This window comes from Apostichopus japonicus, chromosome 22 (genome assembly GCF_037975245.1).
Source record: "Apostichopus japonicus isolate 1M-3 chromosome 22, ASM3797524v1, whole genome shotgun sequence".
NCBI classification, from domain to species: domain Eukaryota; kingdom Metazoa; phylum Echinodermata; class Holothuroidea; order Aspidochirotida; family Stichopodidae; genus Apostichopus; species Apostichopus japonicus.
This window is the reverse complement of record NC_092582.1, coordinates 22572572-22599572: the sequence shown is the minus strand read 5'-3', so window position 1 is coordinate 22599572 and position 27001 is coordinate 22572572. Positions and strand designations below refer to the sequence as shown.

Below are 27001 nucleotides of genomic sequence, written 5' to 3'. Positions count from 1 at the left end.
GTCAATAAATGTGTTCAAAATTAATTAATTAATAATTCACCAATAATTAATTACAAAATTGTTACTTGCAGAACAAGAAACGAGCTTAATATTTTCGCCAACAAAAAACAGTGGTTGCATTGAACTTTGTAAAAAGAGTCTTTATTATTTTTGTTCTGCCCACATCTAATTAAACACAGATTGCTAGATTGAACCTTTCCAACCTTTGTTGAAAATTTATCCCAAAAATTTTAGAGTTTGAATCTCAGTTCATCTGATTAGCATGTGATATGATAACCTTAACCAGCAGGATAATATTAAGAAAAACAAATTTGTAAGAATTGAATGGAATTTAATTAATTAATAATTAACCAATAATTAATTACCTGTTTGGGGAAAAACAGAACAGAAGGGATGTATCTGATTTTGATTAATTTAAAGATAAATAAAAAAAATAGAAGCCGATGCAAATAAATACTGCCAGTTAATTAAAAGTTGTGGAAATTGATGGTCTGTTTTACTGTTGTACCAACGGTGGACTTTGGTGATTGAAAGAAATAAGCAGTACAATCTCAGGTTCATGGAGGGGGGTGACAAATTTGGTAGGGAAATATTTGCCAAACTTTCAGAAAGCTCTGTTAAAAAGCCAAAAGTATGTTGGATGCCATACAATTAAATCTGATTTCAGTGATAAATTTAGCATTCTGTGTTGGGTTGTAGTGATCTAATCTGCCAAACTACCCAGACTATGAGACTCTCCTGAGATATCGAAGTAGGTTGAAATGAACATTGGATGTCTCAGGATATACCACACGAAAACCCTATGACAGATTGCTTCAAGTAAAAAATGTTAAAGGATGATGTTATTATAGAAAGCATGTTTAAGGGTGGTGTTTTCCTTAAGTATAGCATTGCTAAAGGGTGGTGTTATCTATCCTATGTAGCATTGCTAAAGGATTGTGTCATCCTATTTAGCATTGCTAAAGGGTGATGTTATAATATATAGCATTGTTAAAAGGTGTTGTCAGCCTATATAGCATTGCTAAAGGTCAGCGTTTTCCTAAATAGTATTGTTGAATGTTGGTGTTATCTTGAATAGCATTGCTAAAGGGTGGTGTTATCCTATATAGCATTGTTAAAGGATGGTGTTTTCCTGTATATAGCATTGTTTAGTGTTGGTGTTATCTTGAAGAGCATTGCTAAAGGGTGTTTTTTTTCATGTATAGCATTGTTAAGTGTTGGTGTTATCTTGAATAGCATTGCAAAAGGGTGGTGTTATCCTATATAGCATTGTTAAGTGTTGGTGTTATCTTGCATAGCATTGTGAAACAGTGGTAATATCCTATGCTGTTGGTGTTACCTTATATATAGCTTGTGGAGGGACGATTTTACCCTGTACACGGTTGTTGAATTGATTGTGTCATCATAATTTCTTTCATTCGCTCCTTCTTTTTGTTCACGTTTTAGTCAAAATATGGTCCACGAACAAGGAAAACTCTGTCACCTGTATAGAAGCGAAAGCTAATGTTTGCTGTGTCAAATTCAGTCCTTCCAAGATGTATAATCTAGCTTTTGGCTCCGCTGGTAAGTTTAGCCAATTTGCATAATCTCTGATATTTAAATAATGTGATATTTGCATAAATCTCTGATTTATTAATCATGTGATATTTGTGAGGTCAATTCTTAATTTCTCCAGGAAATGTAACAGTGATGTGATCAACTGGTTGGGCCGACACATTTACTTCAAAAGTTTTACTTTCCCATGAAATTGTTTCGATTATTTTCCCCTGTAATTTGATACATCAGAAATGTTCAATGTCTTCTGAAATCAGAGCTTGTCCAGTTTCTATTTTTCTTTCTTTTCTGGGTTTGTTTTTACATCCCATTTTACATAGCAATTTGCCTTATTTTGCGTAGTATTTTGCGATTCGTAAGACCGGATAAATCATTCTCTGTACCGTATAAATATCAGGGTCCTTTCTGGCACCTGATGATGCAGAAGGAAAAAAAAATTAACCGTAAATTTGTCGACATGTTTTTCACCATTTGACAACAGGAATGTCCAACTTTTGTCTTGAAGATGAAATTGGAAATGCAGAATTGATTTAAAGGGGAGAAGGTTGTTGAACTTTTTTGACCACATCTCGTTTACAAGTGAGACAGAACGTTGAACAAATGTATGTCATTTCTGAGCTGATTTTCCTTCTAATAGATCACTGTGTCCATTACTATGACTTGAGAAACACAAGAACGGCAGTCAATATCTTCAAGGGCCATCGGAAGGCAGTCTCATACACAAAGTTCCTGACAGCGGACGAAATAGTCTCCGCGTAAGTGCCACCACCAATAAAATCTATCTTTGCAGGGAGAAGTCATTAATTACCTATGACGACACCTCTCCAGGAATATGTAATGTTTCAGGAGGGTGGGGGGAGGGGGGATGGCAGGCATAAATCTGTTTTTTTTTTTCCACCTTGGAAGAAAATCTGTTTGCAAGAGCTCATGATTTTTCATTCGTTTGAAGTGTCCACCCACTGATTATCACTTCATTCTTTGCAACTCTAAGTAGTGAGTTTGTAGTGAGCCTGTAAGTGTACAAGTATTCGAGCAGAGTTTGCCCATACTGGTTCTCATGAATTTGTACTCGTTACTTGTACTCATGAAATTTTGGAAGCTATTGTGGTGGTCTTTCTTTCGTAGTTGTCCGTGTGGAATTGTACTCGTTTACGTATTCGAGATATTTTGAAAGTCCAGGACTTACACACGTACAAATGAGGTGTACTCAAGCTTTTAGAGCCTTTGAGTGTACTCACGCTTTTAGAGCCTTTGAGTGTACTCAAGCTTTTAGAGCTTTTGAGTGTACTCAAGCTTTTAGAGCCTTTGAGTGTACTCAAGCTTTTAGAGCTTTTGAGTGTACTCAAGCTTTTAGAGCCTTTGAGTGTACTCAAGCTTTTAGAGCCTTTGAGTGTACTCAAGCTTTAAGAGCCTTTGAGTGTACTTGAGCTCTTAGAGCCTTTGAGTGTACTCGAGCTCTTAGAGCCTTTGAGTGTACTCGAGCTTTAAGAGCCTTTGAGTGTACTCAAGCTTTTAGAGCCTTTGAGTGTACTCAAGCTAATAGAGTAGTTTAGTTTACTCAAGCTTTTAGAGCCTTTGAGTGTACTCAAGCTTCTAGAGCCTTTGAGTGTACTTGAGCTCTTAGAGCCTTTGAGTGTACTCGAGCTCTTAGAGCCTTTTAGTGTACTCAAGCTTTAAGAGCCTGTGAGTGTACTCAAGCTTTTAGAGCCTTTGAGTGTACTCAAGCTTTTAGAGCCTTTGAGTGTACTCAAGCTTTTAGAGCCTGTGAGTGTACTCAAGCTTTAAGAGCCTTTGAGTGTACTCAAACTTTTAGAGCCTTGTACTCATGTTGTTGTACTCGTCCTACTAGGCCTTCAATTTTCATAAATTTTTTGCTCTCTTATAGTTTGTTTTTGAGAAAACCTTATGATTTCTTTGACCATTCAGTTGTAAAACCCATTTCCCTTTGCTCTCGGTTTCATGAATACAAAACTACTTTCACCTTAAAAGGATGGAAATACTGTCTTCGATTGTTGATTCATGAGAAAAATTTGAAAAGTTGCACAAAATATTGTAACAGTTCATGTGCTCTTAGAAGACTGGCTCATTCCCTGCAATGAAACGTTTGCTTTGATAAAATGACAACAGCGTCGTCAGTGGTGAAGGTTATCAAGAAGATACGTGTAGTTTAAAATTGATAAATAATAAAGATTTAAATACTTGAAAATAAATTCCAACGATTTGAACAATGTTTTTTTCTTCTTTTTTTTCTACTGTTTGTACATTTTACCGTATGTACAAATATATATATCTATATTCACATATATGTATATATTTTTGTTCACAGATCAACCGATAGCCAATTAAAACTCTGGAATGTGGAAAAACCGCACTGCCTTCGAACCTTCACCGGTCACATCAACGAGAAAAACTTTGTCGGTCTCGCCGCTACGGAAGATTACATCACCTGCGGGAGCGAAAACAACTCAGTGTTTGTGTATTATAAAGGGCTCTCAAAGCAACTCTTCACCTTCAAATTTGACACAGTCCGCAGTGTACTGGTGAGTTCCCTCCTCCCACCCCCCCCCACCCCACCCCACTGCTAACTATCAAACAGCTTTTGACAGCAGTGAATTTTAGGTTAGAGTAAGCTATTATTTGTCTCTAAAAGTTACATCCAAATTTTGTCCATCGTTAGGTAACTTACCAAGTGTCTTTTTGTGGAATGAAGAAAAATTTTGAGAAAACTGTTTATATTTTGTAATTAATATTATTCTGATTTTTTGTAAATTTAAGAGATATCGTGGGTGAGGATCGTTACCTACCGGGGTAATTTTTGGACAAAGACTAGGAGAGGTCTCATAGTGTAATGAATTGCAACTGACCTAATGTGTGTTAGACTAAGTAGTTCAGCCGCTTTAACCGATGAGCCTCAGATGTAGAGAAAAACAAAGAAGGAAAAAGAAACTCAGTGTGATGAATTGCAACTGACCTAATGGTCTGTGTGTTAGACTAAGTAGTTCAGCCGCTTTACCTGATGAGCCTCAGATGTAAAGCAAAAATCGAAGAAGGAAAAAAACACATGGAGAGGTATCCCAGTGTGATGAATTGCAACTGACCTACTGGTCTGTGCATTAGACTAAGCAGTTCAGCCACTTAACCTGATGAGCCTCATATGTTTGAATAGACAGTTTACTATGGGTGATATTCCGAAGGGATTGCTTAAAGTTGCCAAAGGGTTTCAGGTAATAAAAAAAATCAGATATATATATGTGAAATATTAGGAGTGATTGAAAAATACATCTTTTTAACTAAATCTTTAAAGTCAAAGAATGCTATATATATATTTTTTTTTGTGTGGAACAAAATCATATAATGCAGTTAGAGTCTGCTGTCCAACTATCAAGAAAGGTTGTCCTTGGTAATATAATATGCTCTCCTGGGGCTCCTCTGTTTGACCTGTATCAAACTTGATCCTCGGAAATGAATCTTGCCGTGCAACACGTTCCACTGATCTGGCATTTTTCTGGTCTATAGATTGTGGTGTGTGGTAGATTTCTGTTCTTTTTGCTGTGTTGAGAAACAACTTTGTTACCCACTACTGATTTTATTTTAACAGGGTGCCTTTAACTCCATTGATATTTTTGAAGGGAGGGGGCGGGGGTTGGGGTGGGGTTGACATGAGAATTTTTAGGGAGGTACGGATGAGGGGTAAGGATGAGAATGCTTAATTAAGTACAAGCTGGCCGTCATCTGTTTTGTGTTTCTTTCTCGTTTCAGGACAAAGATGAAAAAGAGGAGGAAGCGAATGAATTTGTCAGTGCGGTAGCCTGGAGGACGGTAAGACAAGGAGAAGTTGAAGTGATAGGATGGATCGGGGGAGGGGGTGGGTGGGGTGATAGGGCGGTGGGGGATAGGGGAAAGGGGGGAAAGGGGCAGTGGGATGAAATAGAAGGCTTGACAGAAGGAAGATGTCAGATTTAAAGAGGTTGGATATAAATAGAAGGGATCAGATTTAAAGATGGGGTAAAAAATTGCAAAAAAGGTGGGTGGGAGGGGGGGGTGTGGGCAAATCAGGTGAAAGTTTGGAGCTATCTGCAAGGTGAGGTAAGATGAAAAAAAATGTGAGATGAAATCAAGTGGAAGAGGTAAGACCAACTTGAGGAGCCAAATAAAGGGATAAAACTGATGCTAAGAGATGAAGGATGCCTGGATAAGTAAGATTCAGATTAAAAGAAGGGGAAAAAAGGCATCAGAGGAAAAGGCCGAAGGAAAGGGAAACACTCACCGGTTAAACGATAACCTCTAGTAGCTCTGCTACTGTGGCTCGCATGTGTATCGATCGCATCGTTTCTCTAATAATTCGACGAGGTGACAGTTTCTACTCTACTCCTTCCATTGCAGGGTTCCAACGTCCTGGTTGCAGCCAACAGTCAGGGTACTATAAAAGTGTTGGAATTGGTCTAAAAGCTGCTCAAAATCATACCAAGCCAGGCCGCCGAGGGTAACAGGCGTTTGTGCAACCGATGAGGAACTTTATTACCCCTGGAGGAGGGAACGTACTACGATGACCAGACAGCATCCCACTCGAGAGTAGAGAGGTGGATGTCTGCTAGAGGCTGGCGTCGACCGTCTGTTGGAATATAAAGAGCCTACCTCCACCCCTCCATGGGGGTGGGGGGAATGGTACTAGATAGTACAATATGTGAAGAGAAAAAAGTGGAAAGGAACTGGTAGTTTATTTCATCAGTATTAATTGAGAAAAGCTTGTAAAGGATGGGTGGGCAGTGAGATTGGGTTTGGTAATATTACAGCACAACGGGACATTTTGTGGTATATGCAATGACGGTGCTTAATATCATACAATACACAACAGCCAAATATGATTGTGTTTGCTTTATAGTGTATTGGTGTTTGGTACTATTACAGCATGCAACATCTTAAACAGCACAAGAGGAGGTTTGTGTGTGTATCGGACAGTTACAGTGCATATCATCTACCACATGAATGATATGGTCTTCAACAAGACTACTAACACTGTACGCTATAACTACATACAAAATAGTGTTAACATGTCCTTAATGCAACTTTTTGAGTTTTCTAGACAAATTGACCAAACCTATCAAGCACTACAGGTCATCAAACTAAGACACACTCCTTTCATTGTGTTCACAAAATGAACTTTAATGAGGCTGCGATTCATGAATGATAAGATTCATTCCTAGACATTTTTTCACAGAGAAAACTTTTCATTTGATTTTCAGGGTATGTTGGGTGGGGGGGGGGCGGGGAGTGAGGCCGGGTTGGGGGAAGCAAAATTTAGGAACTTTAAACAAGTTTGGAGTTTTGACATCATACTTTGAAATAATGTGTAAAGCTATCTACTAACATTGTGGTTGTGATGTCATTATTGGAGAACATTGCAAAACTGTAGCAACGATTTGATTCAAAATATATACTGTTCGAAAGTGATCTATTGTCCGTAGGTAACAGTCAAACCATATAAGACAACAGAGAGTAACCCATAGTTACCAAGTGCCGTGGGTAGGTGGAGTTGAGATCAGATGTTAATACGCAGTTGAAGACTCATGCATAACGAGATTAATAGTCTCGTTTATTCATCTGTCGTAATTGGACATTGATCCATTTTCCCAGCGGTTACGGACAGGGATGTGTCGAGCGCTATGAGAGTCAGGACAGCGAACACAGTCATCGAAAACCCCTGGTAGTCAAAGTGGGGGTCACCACCCTCTTTAGGGTCGGCAAAATATTTTGCAAGGTCACCAAAACAATCAGAAGAAGTTGGTGCTATTTGTGGAAAGAAATTTGCAAAAATCTTGAAAAATAATTACTCTCAAAACTGCAATTATTACCTAGGCACCATTAAAGATTTTTCAAAGGGGGAGTGCCTCCCTGAAGAGCCCTCCTACAGGCCACATTGGCCACTGGAAGGTCTCCAAGATGAGCAAGGTGGAAATTAGGGTCACTAAACAAAATAATTTGAATACCAGCGATCTATTTAAAGTGAACCGAATGAACGGCAATGAACTCTCTAGAGGTTAGACGTTAAAACTCAGCGATTTGGAACAATTGTTTTCTTTGTCATCATGACATGGTTAAAATTCACAAGTGAATCATCACTGTTGAAGTGACTTCAGTGTAACACAAAGTTATGACATGGTTAACATTCACATGTTGAAGTGTGTTTTGGTGGTATACAGTGTACTGGGGTACTCTACAACTTGTCAGTACAAAATTGACATTGTATGGGTACTCCATTTATGGTACTTGCATGAAATTTGACTTCAAGTTCACACCAGGGCAAGTTGTTTTAGGGTACAGTGTAGTGTTTTAGTGGTACATTCTGTTGGACACTGCAAACCTGACTCTCTTTACACAATGGTTATTTGTGTTGTCTCCTTTCGTGGTATTTGCATGTCACTGATATCAAATTTCTAATCAAGACGGAGAAGTGAAAGAGGTCAGAAAAAGTATCAAGTTTGTAGAATATTTGAGATCAAAGAAGAACACTAGATTGCTGCACCCCACTCACCATTCAGTCCCTATATGATAAGTTTTTCATAGTGTCGATTCGTTAAATTTTTCATTTAAATATCTCGCGAAGAGAAATATTTGGCGTTGGTACGGATCTTGTCTGACATTCTCTGTTTACACCATATCACTGACGCTGTACCCCCAGAATGTTCAAAGGATTGGTTCAAGTTTTGTGAATTCAGTACATCAACACACTCAGGAGGTAACTTTATTTGTGAATGAGAGTTTAGGACATTCATATACCAGCAAGTTTTTTGTTTGTTTTTTAAAACGTTGAATGTTTTTTGTTATTTTTTTGTTATTTGATGGTGTTTGAATAAGGTCATTCATCGGAAAGTGTAACCAATCAAATCAGTGTTGACTTTGTAAAAGAAAAAAGGGATGTCTGAAAAGGGCAATTTGGTCCGCCATGTAACAAAAATATGAGGCTCAAAATAATAAAATATATACAGAGAGTAAAAATTAAGCACGTTGGTCAAACTCTTCATCTGTATAGCTTGTTCCATTTGCCGGAGATAAGAAATTGTGGAAGGATTTTTGCAATTAATTAGAGAAAAGAACATTGTGCAATAACTTGTGATGACACACAGACGGACGGACACATTTAATTGTCATTGTTTTGTTTGGTTGGGGTAGGGGGGTTCAACGATTCAGGAAGGACCCCCCCCCGTAAATTCTGAATGAAATTCTTAATGAAGTTTGTTCCAGTTTAAATACGCCATCATACCATAATACGGTATTAAAATAACAGCCCTTAAAACAGTTTCTCAAACAATTCCAAGTGAACGAAAATGCAGCTGTTTTAATGATCCATGCATATAACACATCACAGGTTACTGATATAGTATTCACTATTCTGTGTGAAAATGAAATTTGCTATTTCGATTCCCAACAATCATGGAACAAGCTATGAGACTTAATAGTTTGACCAATGTACTTTGTTTTCAAAAGCTATGCACTTCAAGAGTTTGCAAAACTTCCAAAAAGTATTGACAAAATTGGCTCCTAAAAGCTTGGTAGATGCAAGACCATAATCCATTTGGTCTTTCGTGGTATCACGTAGCAAGAACCTGACCTGGATCAGTTCAAACAACCCTTTATGTCTTACAAAAACAAAAACAAACAAACTACCAATGGTATTTAATGCATTGGTACGTTGTTTGTACGGTAATATAAGAGTCGCTCTAATTATGAGAGGTGTTTACACTACATTGTTGGAGGTGTACAGAGCTCTGTAGGCGACCTTATTCTTGGCCTGGGTTAAACTGCCCAATCTTTGATAAAGGATCCAAATTTGTATTTTGCACGAGTGAGTGGAGGAGTGAGTCTCCTTAAGACTCGAATTTAACGAGTATTGATAGTTTGATATGAATTTCAAATTAATATATATATATATATATATATATATATATATATTATATCTATATATATATATATATATCAGTGGCGTAGGAAGGTACTTTTGAGTGGGGGGGCTGAAGACTGATGGCCGGCCTGGGGGAGGGGTCTAAGGGGAGGGGGTGCCCCCTCCCCTTTGGAATTTTTTGCATTTCCAGGTGGCCTCAAATGCAATTTGGTGCAATATAGCACACTTCAACACCCACTCCATTTTGTAAACTTAATTTTGTATTTTCACCTGGCCTTAGATGCAATTTGGTGCTCCAAATGAGATTTTTTTTCTCATTTGGAAATGAAAAAGGGGTTTTCTGACTTGCGGAGCGGGGGGCGGAATGATACTTCCGCCCCTCCACATTTTTCACTGGGGGGGCTGGCGCCCCCCCAGCCCCCCGGTTTCTACGCCCTTGATATATATATATATATATATATATATATATTGATATACTTAGACGGCAATGAGTTGGATATCCAGAACAGTGAACAAATTTCCACCCTCCACCGGGATTCGAACCCGGGCCTCCCGCTTTGTACGCGGACACCCTAACCAACTAGGCTGTGGAGACAGATTGTATCTCCAGAGGTTCGAAGCCAGTAAGGAAGGTCGTCATTCCTGTAGGCTTTCTGCCGTCTGTATCGAACAATGCTAGTTCTGTTTTGGTGACACATTTTGCCTTAAAACTCTAGAGATCAATAATGACTCTTAACCAATTCGAAACCATCTGTGAACCCTAAAGCTGGATATTGAAAGACAAAGATTTGTAGTGAGTATGAAAATCCAGCACAGTGAAGAAAACAAATTCCATCCTCCACCGGGATTCGAACCCGGGCCTCCCGCTTTATATGCAGCCTTATGAGTTTGATAAATATACAAATTAAAGTTATTCCGAGTTGTCAAGATTTCAGCTCGGCGATGTGAAATTCCTTCTCGCATCATCAAAAAAACACGTACAGATAAGTCAAAAAGTTTGTGGGGATTGGGGGAAAAAAGGGGGGGGTTGGGACATTTTCAGGTACAAAATGCCTGCTCGCATTAAAAAAAACAGCAATAAGGGTAGAGAATATAATTATCTAAAATATATGGTTATATAACAACTATATATAAGTATCTACTTATAAAGAAAGGCACGGGAAGGAAGATTGGTTCACAGTCATATCAGTATTTGAGTATTAAGTTTATAAAGTTGTTTGGCATTGGTGATAGTACGTTATATATTAGCAATGATGGAGGAAGGGAACGGTACGTTCTGATCAATCTATGTGTGTATGTCATGGGACTGCAAACGATTGTCCTAATAAAAAAGGAGTGGCAACCCACTCATGTATTGTCATATTCAAAAATAGCTTTCATTTATATTTATATTATTTGTTATTACTGTCTTTTTCAAACAGTCTGAAGGTTCTTTCGTGTGGGGAGGGGTATGGGTGTGGGGGGAGGGGTATGGGTGTGGGGGGGGGGTATGGGTGTGTGGGGGGTATGGGTCGGGATCGGCGGTGAGGAGTAGGGAAGAGGCAACAATGCACGCGATTGAAATGTTTCGATCCGGTCGGAAGCAGATTTGGCCAGATCTTTACTCGAATTCTGGCCACACTGGATGATTTTTTTTGTAAGAGATACAATGAAGTCATTTCAAGAAAACACAATAATAAATGATAATGGAGAAAGACTTAGTATCACACTATTTCACAACTTGTCAAAATATGCTCAAAATGTAATGAAAAGACTTAAGTTACACTCGATATAGGTGGTTAAGAAAAAAAACCTTCCATAAATAAAAAGTTATCGTTTATGATTTATGTATTTGGAAAAGGACAGACGGCTTATCTATCCGGAAGTACAATGAGGCCCATGCAGCTGGAATATACAAGGAGACCTTTAACCAAAGGAAGACTGTCCTTAATACGGTACCTTTTATATTATTTGATTCAGATTTAACGTTAATAAACACACTTGTTAAATCCTTTGTTTGCAGTCAACAAAATATGAATGACTACTGAGAGGGGGAGGGGGGGGGGGCTCATGAAAGGAGGTACTGGAGTAGTGTTAAAAGTTAAGGAATGTCTTTGGTCCTAAAACAGAGCTGTACCAGAAAATGGTCCCACTATAAACTGGATTTGTTGCATTTTACAAAAATCGTACCGGATATCCGGCGCATCCCTAATGCGGCGGAAATGATCGATTTTGTATCGAATATTTAAAAATAACACAATTAAACGGTGAACTAGTCTAAAGGGTCGTACTTTTCTGGTTAGTGGAAGTTGGATTTACCCCGCCGTTTTATCCTTACATATATTTATGGGTGGGGAGGGGGTGGGGTAATTGTGTCCAAATACATTACAGTGGTCAAGAATTCGGAAAATGAACCTCGAAAAAAATGCTTTAAAAAGTTTAGTCGCTCTAACATCAGATGATTTATAACTGAATAGTTCCCCAGTTTCCTGTTTTTTTTTTGTTTTTTTTTGGGTGAACTTCATGTGGGCAAGTTTGAAAAGGTGTTTTTTTTAGCTTCGTAGAAAGGTGAATTGTTGCTGGATGCCAAAGTCAACATATGTTGTATAGCTCTTGAGTTTGTTCAGTTTCAGAGAATCGATACGTGCTGTAGACATTGGCAGTCGTCGATTCTTTGCACCTATATATAGCACAGGCGAATATTTTGTTGTTCGGGGTACATGGGTCATAAGCTATATATGTAAGTTCGTATCACCTTCATGCATGCTTTTTTACATACCTATGTTCAAATTTACAAAAGCAAGGGCGGTGGTAGTTGATTGAGTGGTCGTTTGTGTGTGTGTGTGTGGGGGGGGGGGGGTTGAGGGGAGGGTTACACAACTCTGAGGGGCAGGGAGACGGGTGACTGATTTGAAAGGGCAATTCAAAATATCATCTCAATAGGCTTTACCCCGCCGTTTTATCCTTACATATATTTATTGAGTGGTCGTTTGTGTGTGTGTGGGGGGGGGGGGGTTGAGGGGAGGGTTACACAACTTTGAGGGGCAGAGAGACGGGTGACTTTGATTTGAAAGGGCAATTCAAAATATCATCTCAATAGGCGATAAGGAAACGAGCCCGCCCTGCATGAGTTACTGTGATTTCTTTTACGATGAAGAACATGGACACTAATTCTTGTTTGCTAAGAAAAACACATCAAAACTATACAGTATGAAATGTTTGAAGAAAGTTAATGATGGCGGTATTGCAGAACATAGCATGCATAGACCCCGGATGTGTGACCTGATTAATTCACTTTGCCTTCGGCTTTGAGTACAACGGTTTCTGTATGCTACTGTGTTGGACGATCTAACCGTAATAGTAATTGCCGACTCTACAATCCGCGGTCCCCCTCACAATCTTTGCAAGGTCAGTAAGAGTGACTCCATAGTTTTCCCATTCGGGAAACCCCAAAGTGGTAATTTTTCATTGGTTAGGCTTAGTGTACAAAACGCTATTGTAAGGGTTATATACATGCCCCATGCGTAGCTTCATTTCTTGAGGAAACGTTTTCGAAGAGCTTTAATATGATCGAAAACTATTGAAACATTTACCGTATTATTAAATCTTACCACAGTGATCTTCAAAATTATACGTACACACGACCTTATATACAAATCCGAAAACGATTCGTAAAGTCTTGTTTTATTCCTTGGTTTGGTCTCTTGTTTTGTGCGTGCGTGCGTGTCTGTGCGTGTGTGTATGTCTGTGCGTGTATTTCTTTCTTTCTCTGTCCCTTTTTTATCCTCCTCTCTTTCTGTTTTTGTAGAATGAAGAAATCTTTTCAATTTAGAAAGTCATTTCAGATTGGGATACCGTAGATTGCTCTTGGATGAAAAACCCACCTTACTATGACCCGGCCGGGTGTCGAACCCGGAACCTCCCGATTGCTAAGCATCATAGTCCCTGTGATATTCGTGGATGAACAGCGGTTTCATCAAGTCACCCCTTTTCTATGAGTTGTCAGAGAATAACGAGGTAGGCGTGTAATTGCCAGTCGACGAGTGAGTCCCCCACCCATCGACGGAATGTCTTAGCTCGAAAAAAAAGTCCAGAAAATTACGGTAAGTTCAGAGAGTTTAGTATTGTGATTAAATAGTACATGATCGTATAATTTCTGGCAGGGCATATAACAGATGGTTTACAAATCAGAATACTTTTGGCCCTTTAGAAACTATACAGGCTATCAGTGGGAATATTTGGGGATGCCACGCGGAAATTGTTGATCAATGAAAACTTAAGTGCATGGAAGGTACGTAACAGGGGAGGGGGGGGGGGGGGAGATAGATTGATTGATTGGTTGATGGATAGATTGATAGATAGATAGATGGATAGATAGATAGATAAATTTTTAGGTTGTTAGAATGATAGATAGATAGATAGATAGATAGACAGACAGACAGACAGACAGACAGACAGACAGACAGACAGACAGACAGACAGATAGATAGATAGATAGATAGATAGATAGATAGATAGATAGATAGATAGATAGATAGATAGATAGATAGATAGATAGATAGACAGACAGATAGATAGATAGACAGACAGATAGATAGATAGATAGACAGACAGACAGATAGACAGACAGATAGACAGACAGACAAACAGACAGATAGATAGATAGATAGATAGATAGATAGGTGTGGGGGGGGGGGGGGTATTCTTACGGTCAATGGAACCATTTATGTTTCGTACTGTTGTACGACACTCACATGCACAATCGCATTATATTGTGGAACGTTAAAGGGTTTCCCTGAATGTAAATGTGTGGGTTTGATTTTTGCCGATAGTAAGGTACTCGAGAATCAGATTTGTAACCACAAGGAACTTGGATTAACGCCCAAGAAGCGTTTAAGCAAGGAATGCCATTTATGGGCCTAACCCTTATTAGTCCACCGAAAGCGGACTGGGACGAAACCAGTTCCCACGTTCTAGTCCAGACCAAGTTCAAATTAGCTAGTTAATTTAAGTGAGATGTTAGTCACCAATGTACCGTTACCGGCTACACTATAGGTGACAATGCGTCGCACACAAATGCTATATACGGTAAGTGCCTTTCAACTGAGCATGATGTCATATTATGACCTAGAGCAATAGCTAATTGGCTGTCGTACTTGCGGATAAACAATAGCATTGTTATTTTTGACACGCAAAGCATGCGCGATATCGAAAAGAAATTCCAAGAAATGTAATAATGGGTGGTAGATCAATCAAGGTGGCGCGGAACGTTCCGCCCAACAGACAAGGCAAAATGAAGTCTACCTTTTACATGTAAACTCGATGTTTTAGTGTGTCAGCTAAGGGTCATATTCAGGACTGGGAAACAACAACGTTTATCTGAAGATTGGCTTGTGTGGAAGAGTCCGAAATAATGAAGTTTTAACATTATACAACGTTATCCCCACCTCTCCTCCCCTTACCCCCCCCCCGGTGGGGGGGGGTGGTAGTCGTTATAATTTTGGCGTTCTGTGAATGCCACTGTAGTACCTTACCGTCTTGGCGGATACGTATAACATTTCGCCGAATGAATTTGACCCGAATGAAAACTGGTTTGTTTGTTTAATGCTTTGTTTTAATGCATATCCGATATCGTAAATATTATAAGTTTAAGGGGTATGATAGGGGAGGGGGGTGGAAGATCTTCATCTTTACCACCGCCACCCAGCCGGGGCCGTCCTTGAGGACCAACAGTATTGGCCCCTCTAAGTTACTTGCTGACATCCAGGGGTGTTTTAATATGAAACAAATTAAATGTTTCAGTGAGGAAGGGTGGGGTGGGAGTGGGGGGGGGGGGAGGGGAATACTTTCAAGATGGCTGTGAAATGCCCACAGCGTTGAACCCAGTGTTGAGCATAAGTGACCATAAATTAACTTTCTAGCGTATTAATGGTCAATAACAATGACCTTTAAAAGCCCGGCAGTCTTAGTCATCTTGTCGACAGCGATCGATCATTAATGGAAAATTAATGGAAAAAAAAAACACTTCTCCCTTGTTTACATTCAACTACGCAAGACTTTGTTTTATATATTATTTTTTATGAAAATGACGTTATGTGAATAACAATAGTAGATTAATCAGGAACGATTCATAATGTTTTCTCACCGAGTCAGCCACCGGTTGACAAAAAATCATGACACATCGTATCTAGTTAACAAAAAATAGAAAAGTTTACGTAAGTGTGGATAGGTAACATATTAAGTTTGTTAATAACAACAACTACGTTTGTCTTGTGATCCTTGTATAGTGTTTCCTTCTATCTCAGGAAAGAAAACAGTCATATATATATATATATATATATATATATATATATATATATATATATATATATATATATATATATATATATATATATATATATATATATATATATATATATATATATAATTGAATTGTAGTGAGTTGGAGAATCCAGAACAGTAAAAAAGCCTCCACCGGCTAAGTCGCCCCCCCCCCCCCCACCCCCGCCACGCCCCTATAAAGAAGCTGAAAATAATATTAAACTAGTTTATAATCTATATATTATATTTATAACATATACAATACAACATTCTAACTCCTTTCCTTCGTCCATGCTCCCTCAGCCCCCCCCCCCCCACCCATTTTCAATATTTTGATGACGCATGACGATTTACAGTTTATTCATTTTGTAAACTGTTTGAAAGGTTTACCAACCCAACACAAAACACAGAAACTTTTGGGTATAAGAATATTGTTTTAAATAGATTCCGATTGTTCAATTATTTACACAGATTGGTTGTAGTAGAATCAGTCAGTATTTGAAAAGGTGCCTATTGCCTAAGCCATGGACAAAAACTCATTATATAATGTGTGTAAAACCGGTGAACCATTTCAACAAAGATCAGTAAGTCAAAATCCGCTATTCCTTTGCTCAGGTGGGGGAGGGAGGTTGGATGATAGTGGGGGGGGGGTGGACTTTGACAATTTGTTTTTTGTTTATATAAGTGTAGCAGCTCCCATATAGTCTGGTCATTATTGTCGTGAATAGTTGGAGAAATGCGCTTGTACCAAAACAAAGTTAACAGTCGGGTTCATTATTATCAAGTTATTATATGTATTCAACGCAACAGTTCGTACCCCTTCTCCCCACCCCACCCCAACCCACCTCCCCTCTAGTACTGGTGCGTTGGAATATAATGTCTTGTTTCAAAGGGAATAAAAACAAGATTAGGTACCGTAAGCTTAATTCTCATTTTGTAGCAGTGCATCCTAGCCCACTGGCTGTAAACTACTTTGCATCATAAAATGTAACCGTTTGTACATTTATGATTTCACGTTGGATCGAACTTGAACCACAAAGCTCAAGTTATATAAATTATGACGTCACTGTATTATGCGTCAAACTCATTCATCCATGCAAAAGTCAACACACAATTCACGACTGTATGTAGTAGTACCGTAGGCCTACCTATACTCGTAGGATATTCATTGTTAACATTCCATTTTCATTTGTTTAATAATACCAACAACGACAAAACAGTCCGTTTCTGACGATTGCTTTCCGGGAAACTTTTCTCGACTGCTTCAAATCCACAATCGGCATATTTCCATATTAAACGTCATAGGATACCGAGATCCATTGTCCACTGCCTGTGCGAAACGGATGTTTTCAAACAGAGAAATTTCCCTTTTTCTACAATTGCTTTCTTCTCGGACCGCAACGGTAACCTTAGACGGGCATAACCTCATTTCTACAAATCCCCCTCCCCGCCAAAAACACACTTCCTCTTCACCACTGACATTCCCGCAGTTTGTAATATCGGAGGGCGCCAATGATCAATCTTCAACATAATTATATTTGGGCTGCACTTACATCTAAAACTATTCTCTTTAGTGTGTGTATGCGCGTGCGTGTGGGTGGGTGTGGGTGCGCATGCGGTTAGAAATCTTGTAGGAAACAGGCCAAATGGAAACCCAGTGAACCCATATCGATGAGGATCATTGTGCGTACTTACACTCATACACAAGAGATGTACAGACATTATGATAATTATCATGAGTGACAACATGCTATACGGTCACAGGTCACAGAAACGACCACGGAGAGTCATTTACCTCATGCAGCATGTGTTGGATGAAGTTTTAGCCACCGCCAAATATGATTTGGATAAATTATATCACGTATTATTTTCTATAAATAGCCACACAAAAGAACTATGCCACCAAATATATACTATATCCCCTACCTAAAATATTGGGGGACATGTCCCCCGCCCCCCCCCCCCCCCATGATCGCCGCCCATGGGTGAATACATTCCAATACTTCCAAGATTTTTAATCATTTCGCCCTGTATGCATATTAAAACCATCATTGGTGACGCGCACCTCGTCAGGGTATTTCCCTGGAGCATGTCGCTGTTTGCTTTAGCCACCGTTTGTTTATCGTCAAGTTACGACACTAACACTTAACAGACTGCTCGACAAAGGCGTCTTCGTTTCAGTTTCATGCGTGTGGTTGCTTTTTACGTTTTACGATTAAAAAGGGCGGATGGGGGTTGGAGAATGGGTTTCGCAATGAATAGGCTTCTTAAAATCAGAACAATACTTTATTTTAAGTAAACCGTCGGTATTCAGTATCGCATCATGTGCACGATTCATATCCTCAAATATAAGATAGCAGGGGGGGGGGGGTTGATAGAAACATTTTGTAAACCCTATCACAAGTCGTATTTTATCATGTCGCACGTGATTTGTAAATGTGTTCTTTATTAAGTCAAATCAATATACCCGCCTGCCCCTCCCTCCTCCCCGCCTCTACCACGGGACAGTAGAAACTAGCACAACTGTATTTGTCATTGTATTGCGTAGTGCAGGTCAACGTTAGTTAGTTGTTCATATTCAATGGAGGGGTCTTAGTTACTGCAACCTTTTTGAAGTTATTTCCGTCACGAAGAAGCCAGTTCGGCGTTTGCTCCTTTAACGTAAACCAAAGGCTATATTGTGCAATTGTATCAATAGTAGGCTACTCTACCTAGCATGTGCCTGCAATATAAACGAAGAAATGATGACTAAAACTATCACAACCAACATAACATAACATATACCTCGTATTACGCTTCCACCCGAAGGTGCTTCAGCAGACTAAGGAAATACTTAGTCGGAAATTATTGAGGTTCCAAGTTTTTGTGACGAAGCTGTCAATCACGAATCACGCCTGTTTCGGACGTAACAGAGAATACATATAGTCCTGGACGCTGATTGGTCCGATTGAACTACATATTAAACGTCACTGTATCCTCGCCTAGTTAGCGAACATACCGAACATTCGAAGGCCTAGTGGACGTTTAATCTAGCATTTCTGAACTCGAAAATAAGGTTTGAGCTTGCAGTCAGAAAGTCCAGCGAGCATTGACCTACACGAATCAGGTCTCGACGAAACTAACGCATGGGCAAAGAAAACCTGATGACGACTGAAGTTCGCATAGGTATTGTGTCATCACTGATCTCGGATCTCCAGCACCGGAGTCCAGTTAATGTGCGGACTATACCTGTTGCGATTGATTCCGACAATACAGTTCAATCTATTAAACTATACTTACCAACCGGATACTGTCCAAACTAACGGACAGAGATTAAGGGTGGGAATCCCCCAACCCCACCCCAAACCCTCATATTGATACTTTAATTTTAATGATGTTGGTTGTCATCACGCGACCAGAATTGCTGAAGTGCTTTATATTTATTTATTTATATATTTATTTATTTATTACACCTCACCATGCGATACCTATTTAGATATAGCTTAGGCTATATATAGTCCACACCGTAACGTTATTTATGTATACAATGAATACTGAAACTTCTAACGAAACCTTTGAAACTTGTAAGTACCATTGAACCTTGTCCTGTCCTGGTCGGTTGATAAAACCTTCAAAGGTCACCTTAAAATTGTTGACAGGCTTATCCCAATACACGTATAGGTCCTGGGAAAGAGATATTGTAATTTCTGTCAAAAAGAAAAGAAAAAAGGCCGCGCACCTCACACCCGTTTATGACACCGGACGGATACTCGGTTGGTTGGATAGTGTGCATGGATGGGCAGGAAGGGCGGGGTAGTATAATATTAATAAAAAAAAACATGGATATTTGTGGAATGTTGTGTACCGGATATGTTAGTAAGAGAGAGTGTGTCAAGGACGCCTGCTAAACTCAGTGATTATATAAGACAAACAAAAATGGAGTTATCATCATCGTAATATTGCATTATATTTTGGGATCTCCCCCCTTCCAACATCCACCTTCTCCCCCCCCCCAATTAATACCCCACCCCTACTCCTTAACCGGTGAACGAATAGTGACAAATGAGATGTCTGTTCATTATTTCAACCCATTAGACAGTTTGGAAACAACAAAGATGAGTTCTGCTTTCTTCTCCTTCTCTATTTCTTCTTTCTAGTTTTGCTTTAATATTTTCTACTTTTTTTTCGTTATACAGTCTTCTTTCTTCTTAAACTTGATTACTTTCACTGTTTTCCGTCCCTCTATTTTTTTCTCGCTGTGTTTTCTCTCTAATCATGTTCTCTGCACTTTTTTGTCCTCCTCAGGGTGTCGGTGATACTTAATACGTATACCCCTTCCCCACTCTAAAAATATGTAAAATAAGTTGAAAAAAACGTGAACTGACTGAAAAACTCCCCACGCCTAGCCCACCGCCCCCCCCCCCAACCACACCCAAACACAAAACGATACAATCAAAACATAAAATGATTGTTTATTCATTAGCCTTGCCTGAAAACTCACTTACATAATTTAGTTTGTTAATATATATATATATATATATATATATATATATATATATATATATATATATATATATATATATATATATATGTAAAGTATTAAACCCGTGTGAACCAAATCTGACGTCAACGAAGTATTTCCGGTTATGTCCTGTCAACCAAAAGGTAAGACGTATAGGGAAATCCCCTTTGTTCTTGCTGACGCTATTTTCATAAAAAATTGAGGTCTGTATTTATTAGCTTCCAGGTAAAATGTCTCTGTTGTTGTGTTTTGAAAATGTTCAAAGTTGTCAATCATGCTCGACCTATATTGTCTATTTTTCAATCAGTATTTAAAGCTCGTTTTGTGACTCCGTCGGGCAGAACAAAGTTGAAGCTGGAAAGGCAAAGTCGAATTGTAGCCAAGTCTATTCTGAAATATCACAGTGTGTGGCCGAGTCTAGATCAAACCGAAAACATCTCTTTCCATAAAGTATCATATTATATAATATAACAATCGTGCACGGCCAGGCGAAATAATCACAACTTGAAGATGGAACAGAATTTCAGTGGATACCTTGGTAAGAACATATATACCTTTATATTTTTATTACTCTTTTGTGTGTGTGTGTTCGTGTGCTCCTCACTTCAAGTGACGCAAATTTCATGTGGTTGTCAAGTATATCTTGTGTCAGGCATTCTTAACTGCAGTATGCACTTGAAGGCCCGTATATAGGCTAGACTTTGTATATGATAGGCTGTTCTATAGCTCTTTAACTATGTATCATTAGTGTCATTACTTTGTCCAATCGTACCTACTAAGAATGAAAATGAAAATACATTTTAATAGCGCACATTATTGTATGCCTCCTTCAGATATGTCAGTCTTATTGATTTGTAGTAAATATCGCATAATCTTCAGGTGTTATGATTTGTGGTTGACTAACTTCTACTGCATTGCGTATACATGTAACTGTATCATGCAGCGCAAAATAGTTTGAAGAACTCTCCCCTTTGTTTAGTTTTGCGGTGGTTTGAAGCGTACCCGTCAATCAGTGTATATAGGTACGGAAGACCATTAAAGCCATGTGTCATGCTTAACTTGACGTTATATTTGTATGTATTGTATTTAGATCCCCCTGCAATCAGGAACTCGCGAAGAAGCCTCATTGGCTTATCAAAGCCGCAAGCTGACCGAAGTCAGTTTCTTAGGTTCATATTTAACGTCCATGATTATGAATTGTCAATTGTCAACAACTCTGTAACTGGACGACATACATTAATCTTGGAGTGACTCGAACTGGGGACCCTATGATTGGAAGGCACCGGCGTAAACACTGAGCTAACACTCCTATATAGAGCATTTTTAATGAGAATATATGCGTTTAAGCACTGGTTTATAAGCAATATGTAGATCAAGTTTTAAAATTTTGCAGCCAACAAAAGTAGTATCTTTTATGGTACGGTACTAAACTTTATGACAAAAAAAATGAAGGAAAGGTACATATTTTGTTGTTGTTTTTATCCAAGACAGTTTTGTTATATACTATATGATTTTAATCCCATAATTAATGAATGAATTGAATAATCTCATAATTCATTGATTGAAAAACAGAATATTTTTTTATTCTTCATGTGTCTAACTGATGGTTTTATGCTCTTCCATAGTTGTTTTGGTGTACATGTTGGCAGTTGGATATGTAACCTGTGACGAGTTGCACCATCTAGAAAGCGCCAAGCGTTTTATCCTCTCGCTGAAAGAATACAACGATGACTTTAGATCTCATTTTGTGAGTATGTTAAACGGTTAATTTTATAAGTCACGAAACTTTCACAAACTGTTTAAATGAATCCCATACACAGGAGTCGACTTCAACGGCCCAGCGCCAATTCCTGATTAAAAGAATCCTTCATTCGCTTCTGCTCATTACATATAGGTTCAGTTCTTACCTAAATAAGTCGGGGTATGTACTTATATATATATGTATGTATATATATATATATATATATATCGAGTATCCCACTTCAGAATGGAACTCAAAACTCTTGAAGAATATGTAAATTTTACTGTCAATATTCTAGGAATGTGTGTATATATATATATATATATATATATATATGCTTCATTGTTTGCTTTTGCTTTAATCTGGAGTAAAAAAAAAGCCTCTCTTCACGGCAAGAAGATGAACAAACATTATCTTAAAGTGTATCCTAAGCTCCCTAATTCAGTCGTTTATAATAAAGAGTATTTTCTGTTTTAGATACAACATCGCTTTAATAACGAAGACAGAACCAGTCCAAATATTACTATCGAAGGAATGGAAATGCTCTCCACGAACCTCTCGCGACTGGATTGGTACAACGATAATTCTGCTGTAAGTATCATTAATGTTAGAAGGGAAATATACATAGATGTTTGAAGTGGGAGAAGAGGAGCATGAAACAATGTTACCCCCTCCCTCACCTCACCTCACCTCAACCCACCCCACCCCACCCCCACCAAACACCCCTCCCCTATTCGAACTTGCGTACAAACCTGTACAACTATGATAATTTTTCAATGCTCCCTGGTGCTGCATCATACGGCCAGCGAATCCAATGTCGGACTAACGTTCATTGGAACCACCGTGTACACCTCTTCTCTCCCCCTCCCCACCCCTCCTCTTCCCCCTTTATTAAGCTGTGCGGCAGACGCTACCCGAAAATAGAAAGTTGATAAATGCTTTGCTGGAAGGTGTTCGGACAATTGTGCTCATTTTGGGAGGGCCATAGGGGAGGGCCTTATTTTACCGATTTCCCAATTACAACCCCCTACTGGCTCCGATGAGAGAGTCACTCGGAAGTTCTACTGCTTTCTTCTGTATGGAGGTGGAGGTGAAGGGGGGGGGTGGTATAAGTATATCATGAAATACCTCAACGTCTTTAATAAGCATATTTTTTTGTTTTTGGCTCGTTTGGCTCCCCAAATAATATTTCCCTTCATATTCCTTCAGGATCTTCACAACCATTTGACATCGCTGTATTTTCTACACTCGGATATTCTGACAACGTTTCTCCATGCTTACCTGGAAATAGGCGCGATACTGTTAGATGAGGCTGACGCTGAAGGCTTTGGTCTATATCACAATGCGACCACTATAGATTTCGAGATTCGAGAAATTCTGGACCGATTCGAGCTTCTTATCCTTCAGGTAAGGGATTTCTTTGCTTTATGACCATATATTACTAGTCAATGGAGGCATGAAACGGTGTCGTTCCACTTGTTGAACTGCTCCATTGACTAACACACTAAATAAGTCACTTTCCAAAGCCGCTATACTAAAAGTGTTCAACCAGGCATGTCTTATCCCACCAACATATGATAGCTGATAGAGTGTAGGCTATCTCAGCGCATTCAAATGTTACCACGGTGACAATGGACGTTTAGTTTCTGAGTTAGAAGAGATAGAAATTTAGCATATGGTACTACCAAACCCATCTGCCAGTTCTTCGTTGCGGAATCTGCCTGTTTCTCACCCCTGCAATTGATAAAACGCTTTAAATAACCTTCAATCCTTAAGATCTTTAGACCCATTAGTAGTTTCATCCTCTACAACATCCAAGCATCAAAAGGAGTGATTGTAACCGAATATTTGGCAAAATTAAAGTCACTTTACCAGTTCATGTACAGGACTATTCTTTTCAGGCGGATGTATACTACCCCGATAATTGTGAACAGATAATATTACACGGGAGTTTTACTCGAACACAGTAAAACAATGCGTAAGGTGTAACTAATGTCTTAAGAAAAAGGGGAATATATATACATTTAGGTATAGATTATTGAGTTAAATATTCTATCATTCTCTTTCAGAAAGGATATCCAGCCGGAAATTCACCCGGAAACTCTGTTCGGATAGCCAGAAGTGTTAACAATCAAATATGCGCCGGAGAGTGTTTGTATATGCAATGTCTGTACATTATTGAGGAGTTTGAGTACTATCTTGAAAGAGCCAAGGTAAACCTCTTGGAGCTCATCGGGAGACTTATCGACACCAAAACCGGTCGTTAAGAAATATTATTATTTTCTTTAATTTTCTTATTTATTTATATTAACTATTATATATTATTTGGGGGTGGGTGAGTTTTCCTGATGATTTTTGATGTTTTTGAAATTGAAATTTGAATTAAATTAAATTAATTTAAATTTGTCGGGGGGATTCTTGTAGAGAAGCGAGATCTAAGGGGGAAAAATCTAAACAAAAAAGTATGTTGGTGACGTGTCTTTCATCTATTCAACTCTGTGTGCTTAAAAAGAAGAGTGAGCAAGTGAGCAAATTATTTATACCTGCAAATCAGTTGGTCAATTAAGTTTACTCTTAGGACAAATGTGCAATATCGCATATAGCCTTAGCACCTTGTAAAATTTTAAGCCAAGTGTATTCTATAAAAAAAATTAAAAATTAACCATAACTTATTAGCAAGAGATATTCATATCAGTTAATTTTTTTTAAATTATATATTTATGTGTGTGGGGGGGGGAGGGGTAGCGGATGGTTATGAAAACAAACAACTGCTTTAGGACAGGCTACCCCCCGATTTGAAGTTCGCTCAGTGACTCACGCTATTCAGAAATGCTGCGTCTACATTTTCAGTTGCTGTATTTTACGGCCACTCGTAATGTCAATAATGTCATTTCAGTTGGCGAGACCAGCTTAAACAATGGCTCACTTAATTACGTTTGAGCTAGACAGCGAGCCGGCTAGAGGCCAAAAATTTGTTTCATTCCGTAACCAATATGTTCGATGGAATTTGACAGTTAAACTTACTCCCTGTCACGCCATGATTGTTTCCCAAGCTTTAATATTTGCATCTGTGCTGTCATTCACTAACTTTCAGTCAATGTGCAATCAATTGGGCGATGTTAGGTCTTAGAAAAATAAGGTGCGCCAAGGAAAACGTTTGGGAATATATGACATCGTATCTATTTACACTTTAATACGTATACCCTTTAATAATATACTATAATATGTTTACCCTTTATTAATACACTTTATTACATAAACCCTTTAATAATGTACTATAATCATGTTTATCATAGCATTTTCATAACGCTATATATTTATTTAGTATCATTAAAACAAAAATTATGCTACATATTTTATAGATAAAGCTATGTAAAAATTATGCAATTTGCATATAAAGAGTCATATATTTGCCATTCTGTTTTCATACATTTATATGTTTATTATATACTGTTTTCCCATATATTGTATCATTTGCATATTACATATCATATTGTGATCATAAGACAGTAGTGTGCCCATCATGCATAGGCTCCATACATACCCTTTTTTAATATATATATTTATATTACAATACAAACCTTGATATTCTATGAGGGTGTAATGGTCATTTTTGGAAAGTTGTAACAATCTACAATTTAAGCTGCACATGTGTTCATTCTTTTTCTTTAACTTATATTTCATACACTAATGCATTAATGCATTAACGACGAAATAAATGTTTCTTAGTTTCTCAAACATTCAAAAATTTACTGATTTACTATTGTATTATTTCTTCACCCTCTGCACCGGTCAACGTAATGTATAAGAGGAATTGTGTGTTGGGTGGGGTGGGGGAGGGGGGCTGGGGGTGGGGGGAGGAGTGAAGAGGCTTATCAGGAAACCCGGCCGTGTCCCTCCGTTGCCTTCCTTTCGCCCACTCTCGAACTCCGGCGGTTTTGATGATGCAGATGAAATATTAATCAATTAAAAAATACACTTGTTGTTTATTTCCTTGTTCAAGAATATATGCTACGAACCAACTAAACAAACAATTCCCGTCTTATCTTAGATTCGTTTCAATTAGGAAGCGTTTTCTTGCTACAGGATGTTGAAACTTGAAACCACTTTATGAATATTACATCGTTGCTCGCTTTATCGACATAACACGATGGTACTACACGTTGAATATTAACAGATGACGTCATGGCCAGGTAGTGACGTCACCTGCCAATACAGTAGATAAACAACAAATTGTTAAATTAAAGGGATTAAATTTAACACTAGTTGAGTGTGATGTATACAATTAAAATTTGTGAAATGCTACATGAGTCATATTATTGTTTTTATATTGGCTTATTTATTCTGCCAACTTTCACATCTAATATCAGATAAATGTGAGTGTGAAATTTTGAAAACTCCCGACTTTTTAAGTTGGAGAACCTTGATTTTTCGTCCAAATTTGATCATTTTGCCTTATCATTTTGATCAATTTCGACCAAAATTAGCGACTTTTTAGAATCTTCCCAAATAGATGCGGAGAACGGAGGGTGCCCTTTGGATTATATATCAGACAATAATAGCTTTTAAAATAGGTCCCAACTCATTAAAATAACATATCTAATATGAATATCAAATCTTGATGTTATAATTTCATATATCTATATTGAGGCAAAAAATCGGTTCGAAAATCACTTTTAAGATGAGAGGAATGTGTTTCCGATCACTATTTATCCATTATGAACATCGAGACTGAAATTGGAGAACCTTGATTTTTCGTCCAAATTTGATCATTTTGCAAGACTATAGCCTTATCATTTTGATCAATTTCGACCAAAATTCGCGACTTTTTAGAATCTTCCCAAATAGATGCTGTAAACGGAGGGTGCCCTTTGGATTATATATCAGACAATAATAGCTTTTAAAATAGGTCCCAACTCATTAAAATAACATATCTAATATGAATATCAAATCTTGATGTTATAATTTCATATATCTATATTGAAAACCAAGATTCGGTTCGAAA

General features: G+C 38.3%; 2 protein-coding genes across 4 annotated transcripts in view; both read left to right on the top strand.

The window, feature by feature from the left end:
• LOC139963548 (E3 ubiquitin-protein ligase COP1-like) overlaps positions 1–10826 on the top strand; it is a 42114-nt gene extending 31288 nt beyond the window's left edge. The window contains exons 15-19 of the mRNA XM_071964402.1: positions 1447–1563; positions 2192–2309; positions 3881–4094; positions 5314–5373; positions 5938–10826. Of these exons, the coding sequence (XP_071820503.1) occupies positions 1447–1563; positions 2192–2309; positions 3881–4094; positions 5314–5373; positions 5938–6000 (572 nt within the window). The 3' untranslated portion in view covers positions 6001–10826. The remainder of the gene's footprint in view (positions 1–1446; positions 1564–2191; positions 2310–3880; positions 4095–5313; positions 5374–5937) is intronic.
• A 1645-nt stretch (positions 10827–12471) lies between these two features.
• LOC139963547 (uncharacterized) lies at positions 12472–25689 on the top strand. 3 transcript variants are annotated; one of them, XM_071964399.1, is made up of 6 exons: positions 12472–13536; positions 20563–20793; positions 21881–22002; positions 22474–22587; positions 23206–23403; positions 24066–25689. In XM_071964399.1, the coding sequence occupies exons 2-6, from the start codon at positions 20766–20768 to the stop codon at positions 24261–24263; spliced, it is 660 nt and encodes a 219-aa protein (XP_071820500.1). In that variant the 5' UTR covers positions 12472–13536; positions 20563–20765; the 3' UTR covers positions 24264–25689. The 3 variants fall into 3 exon arrangements, with proteins under 3 accessions (XP_071820500.1, XP_071820502.1, XP_071820501.1); XM_071964401.1 differs by lacking the exon at positions 12472–13536 and adding an exon at positions 20384–20398; XM_071964400.1 differs by lacking the exon at positions 12472–13536 and having other exon boundaries at positions 20463–20793.
• Positions 25690–27001: the final 1312 nt, after the last annotated feature.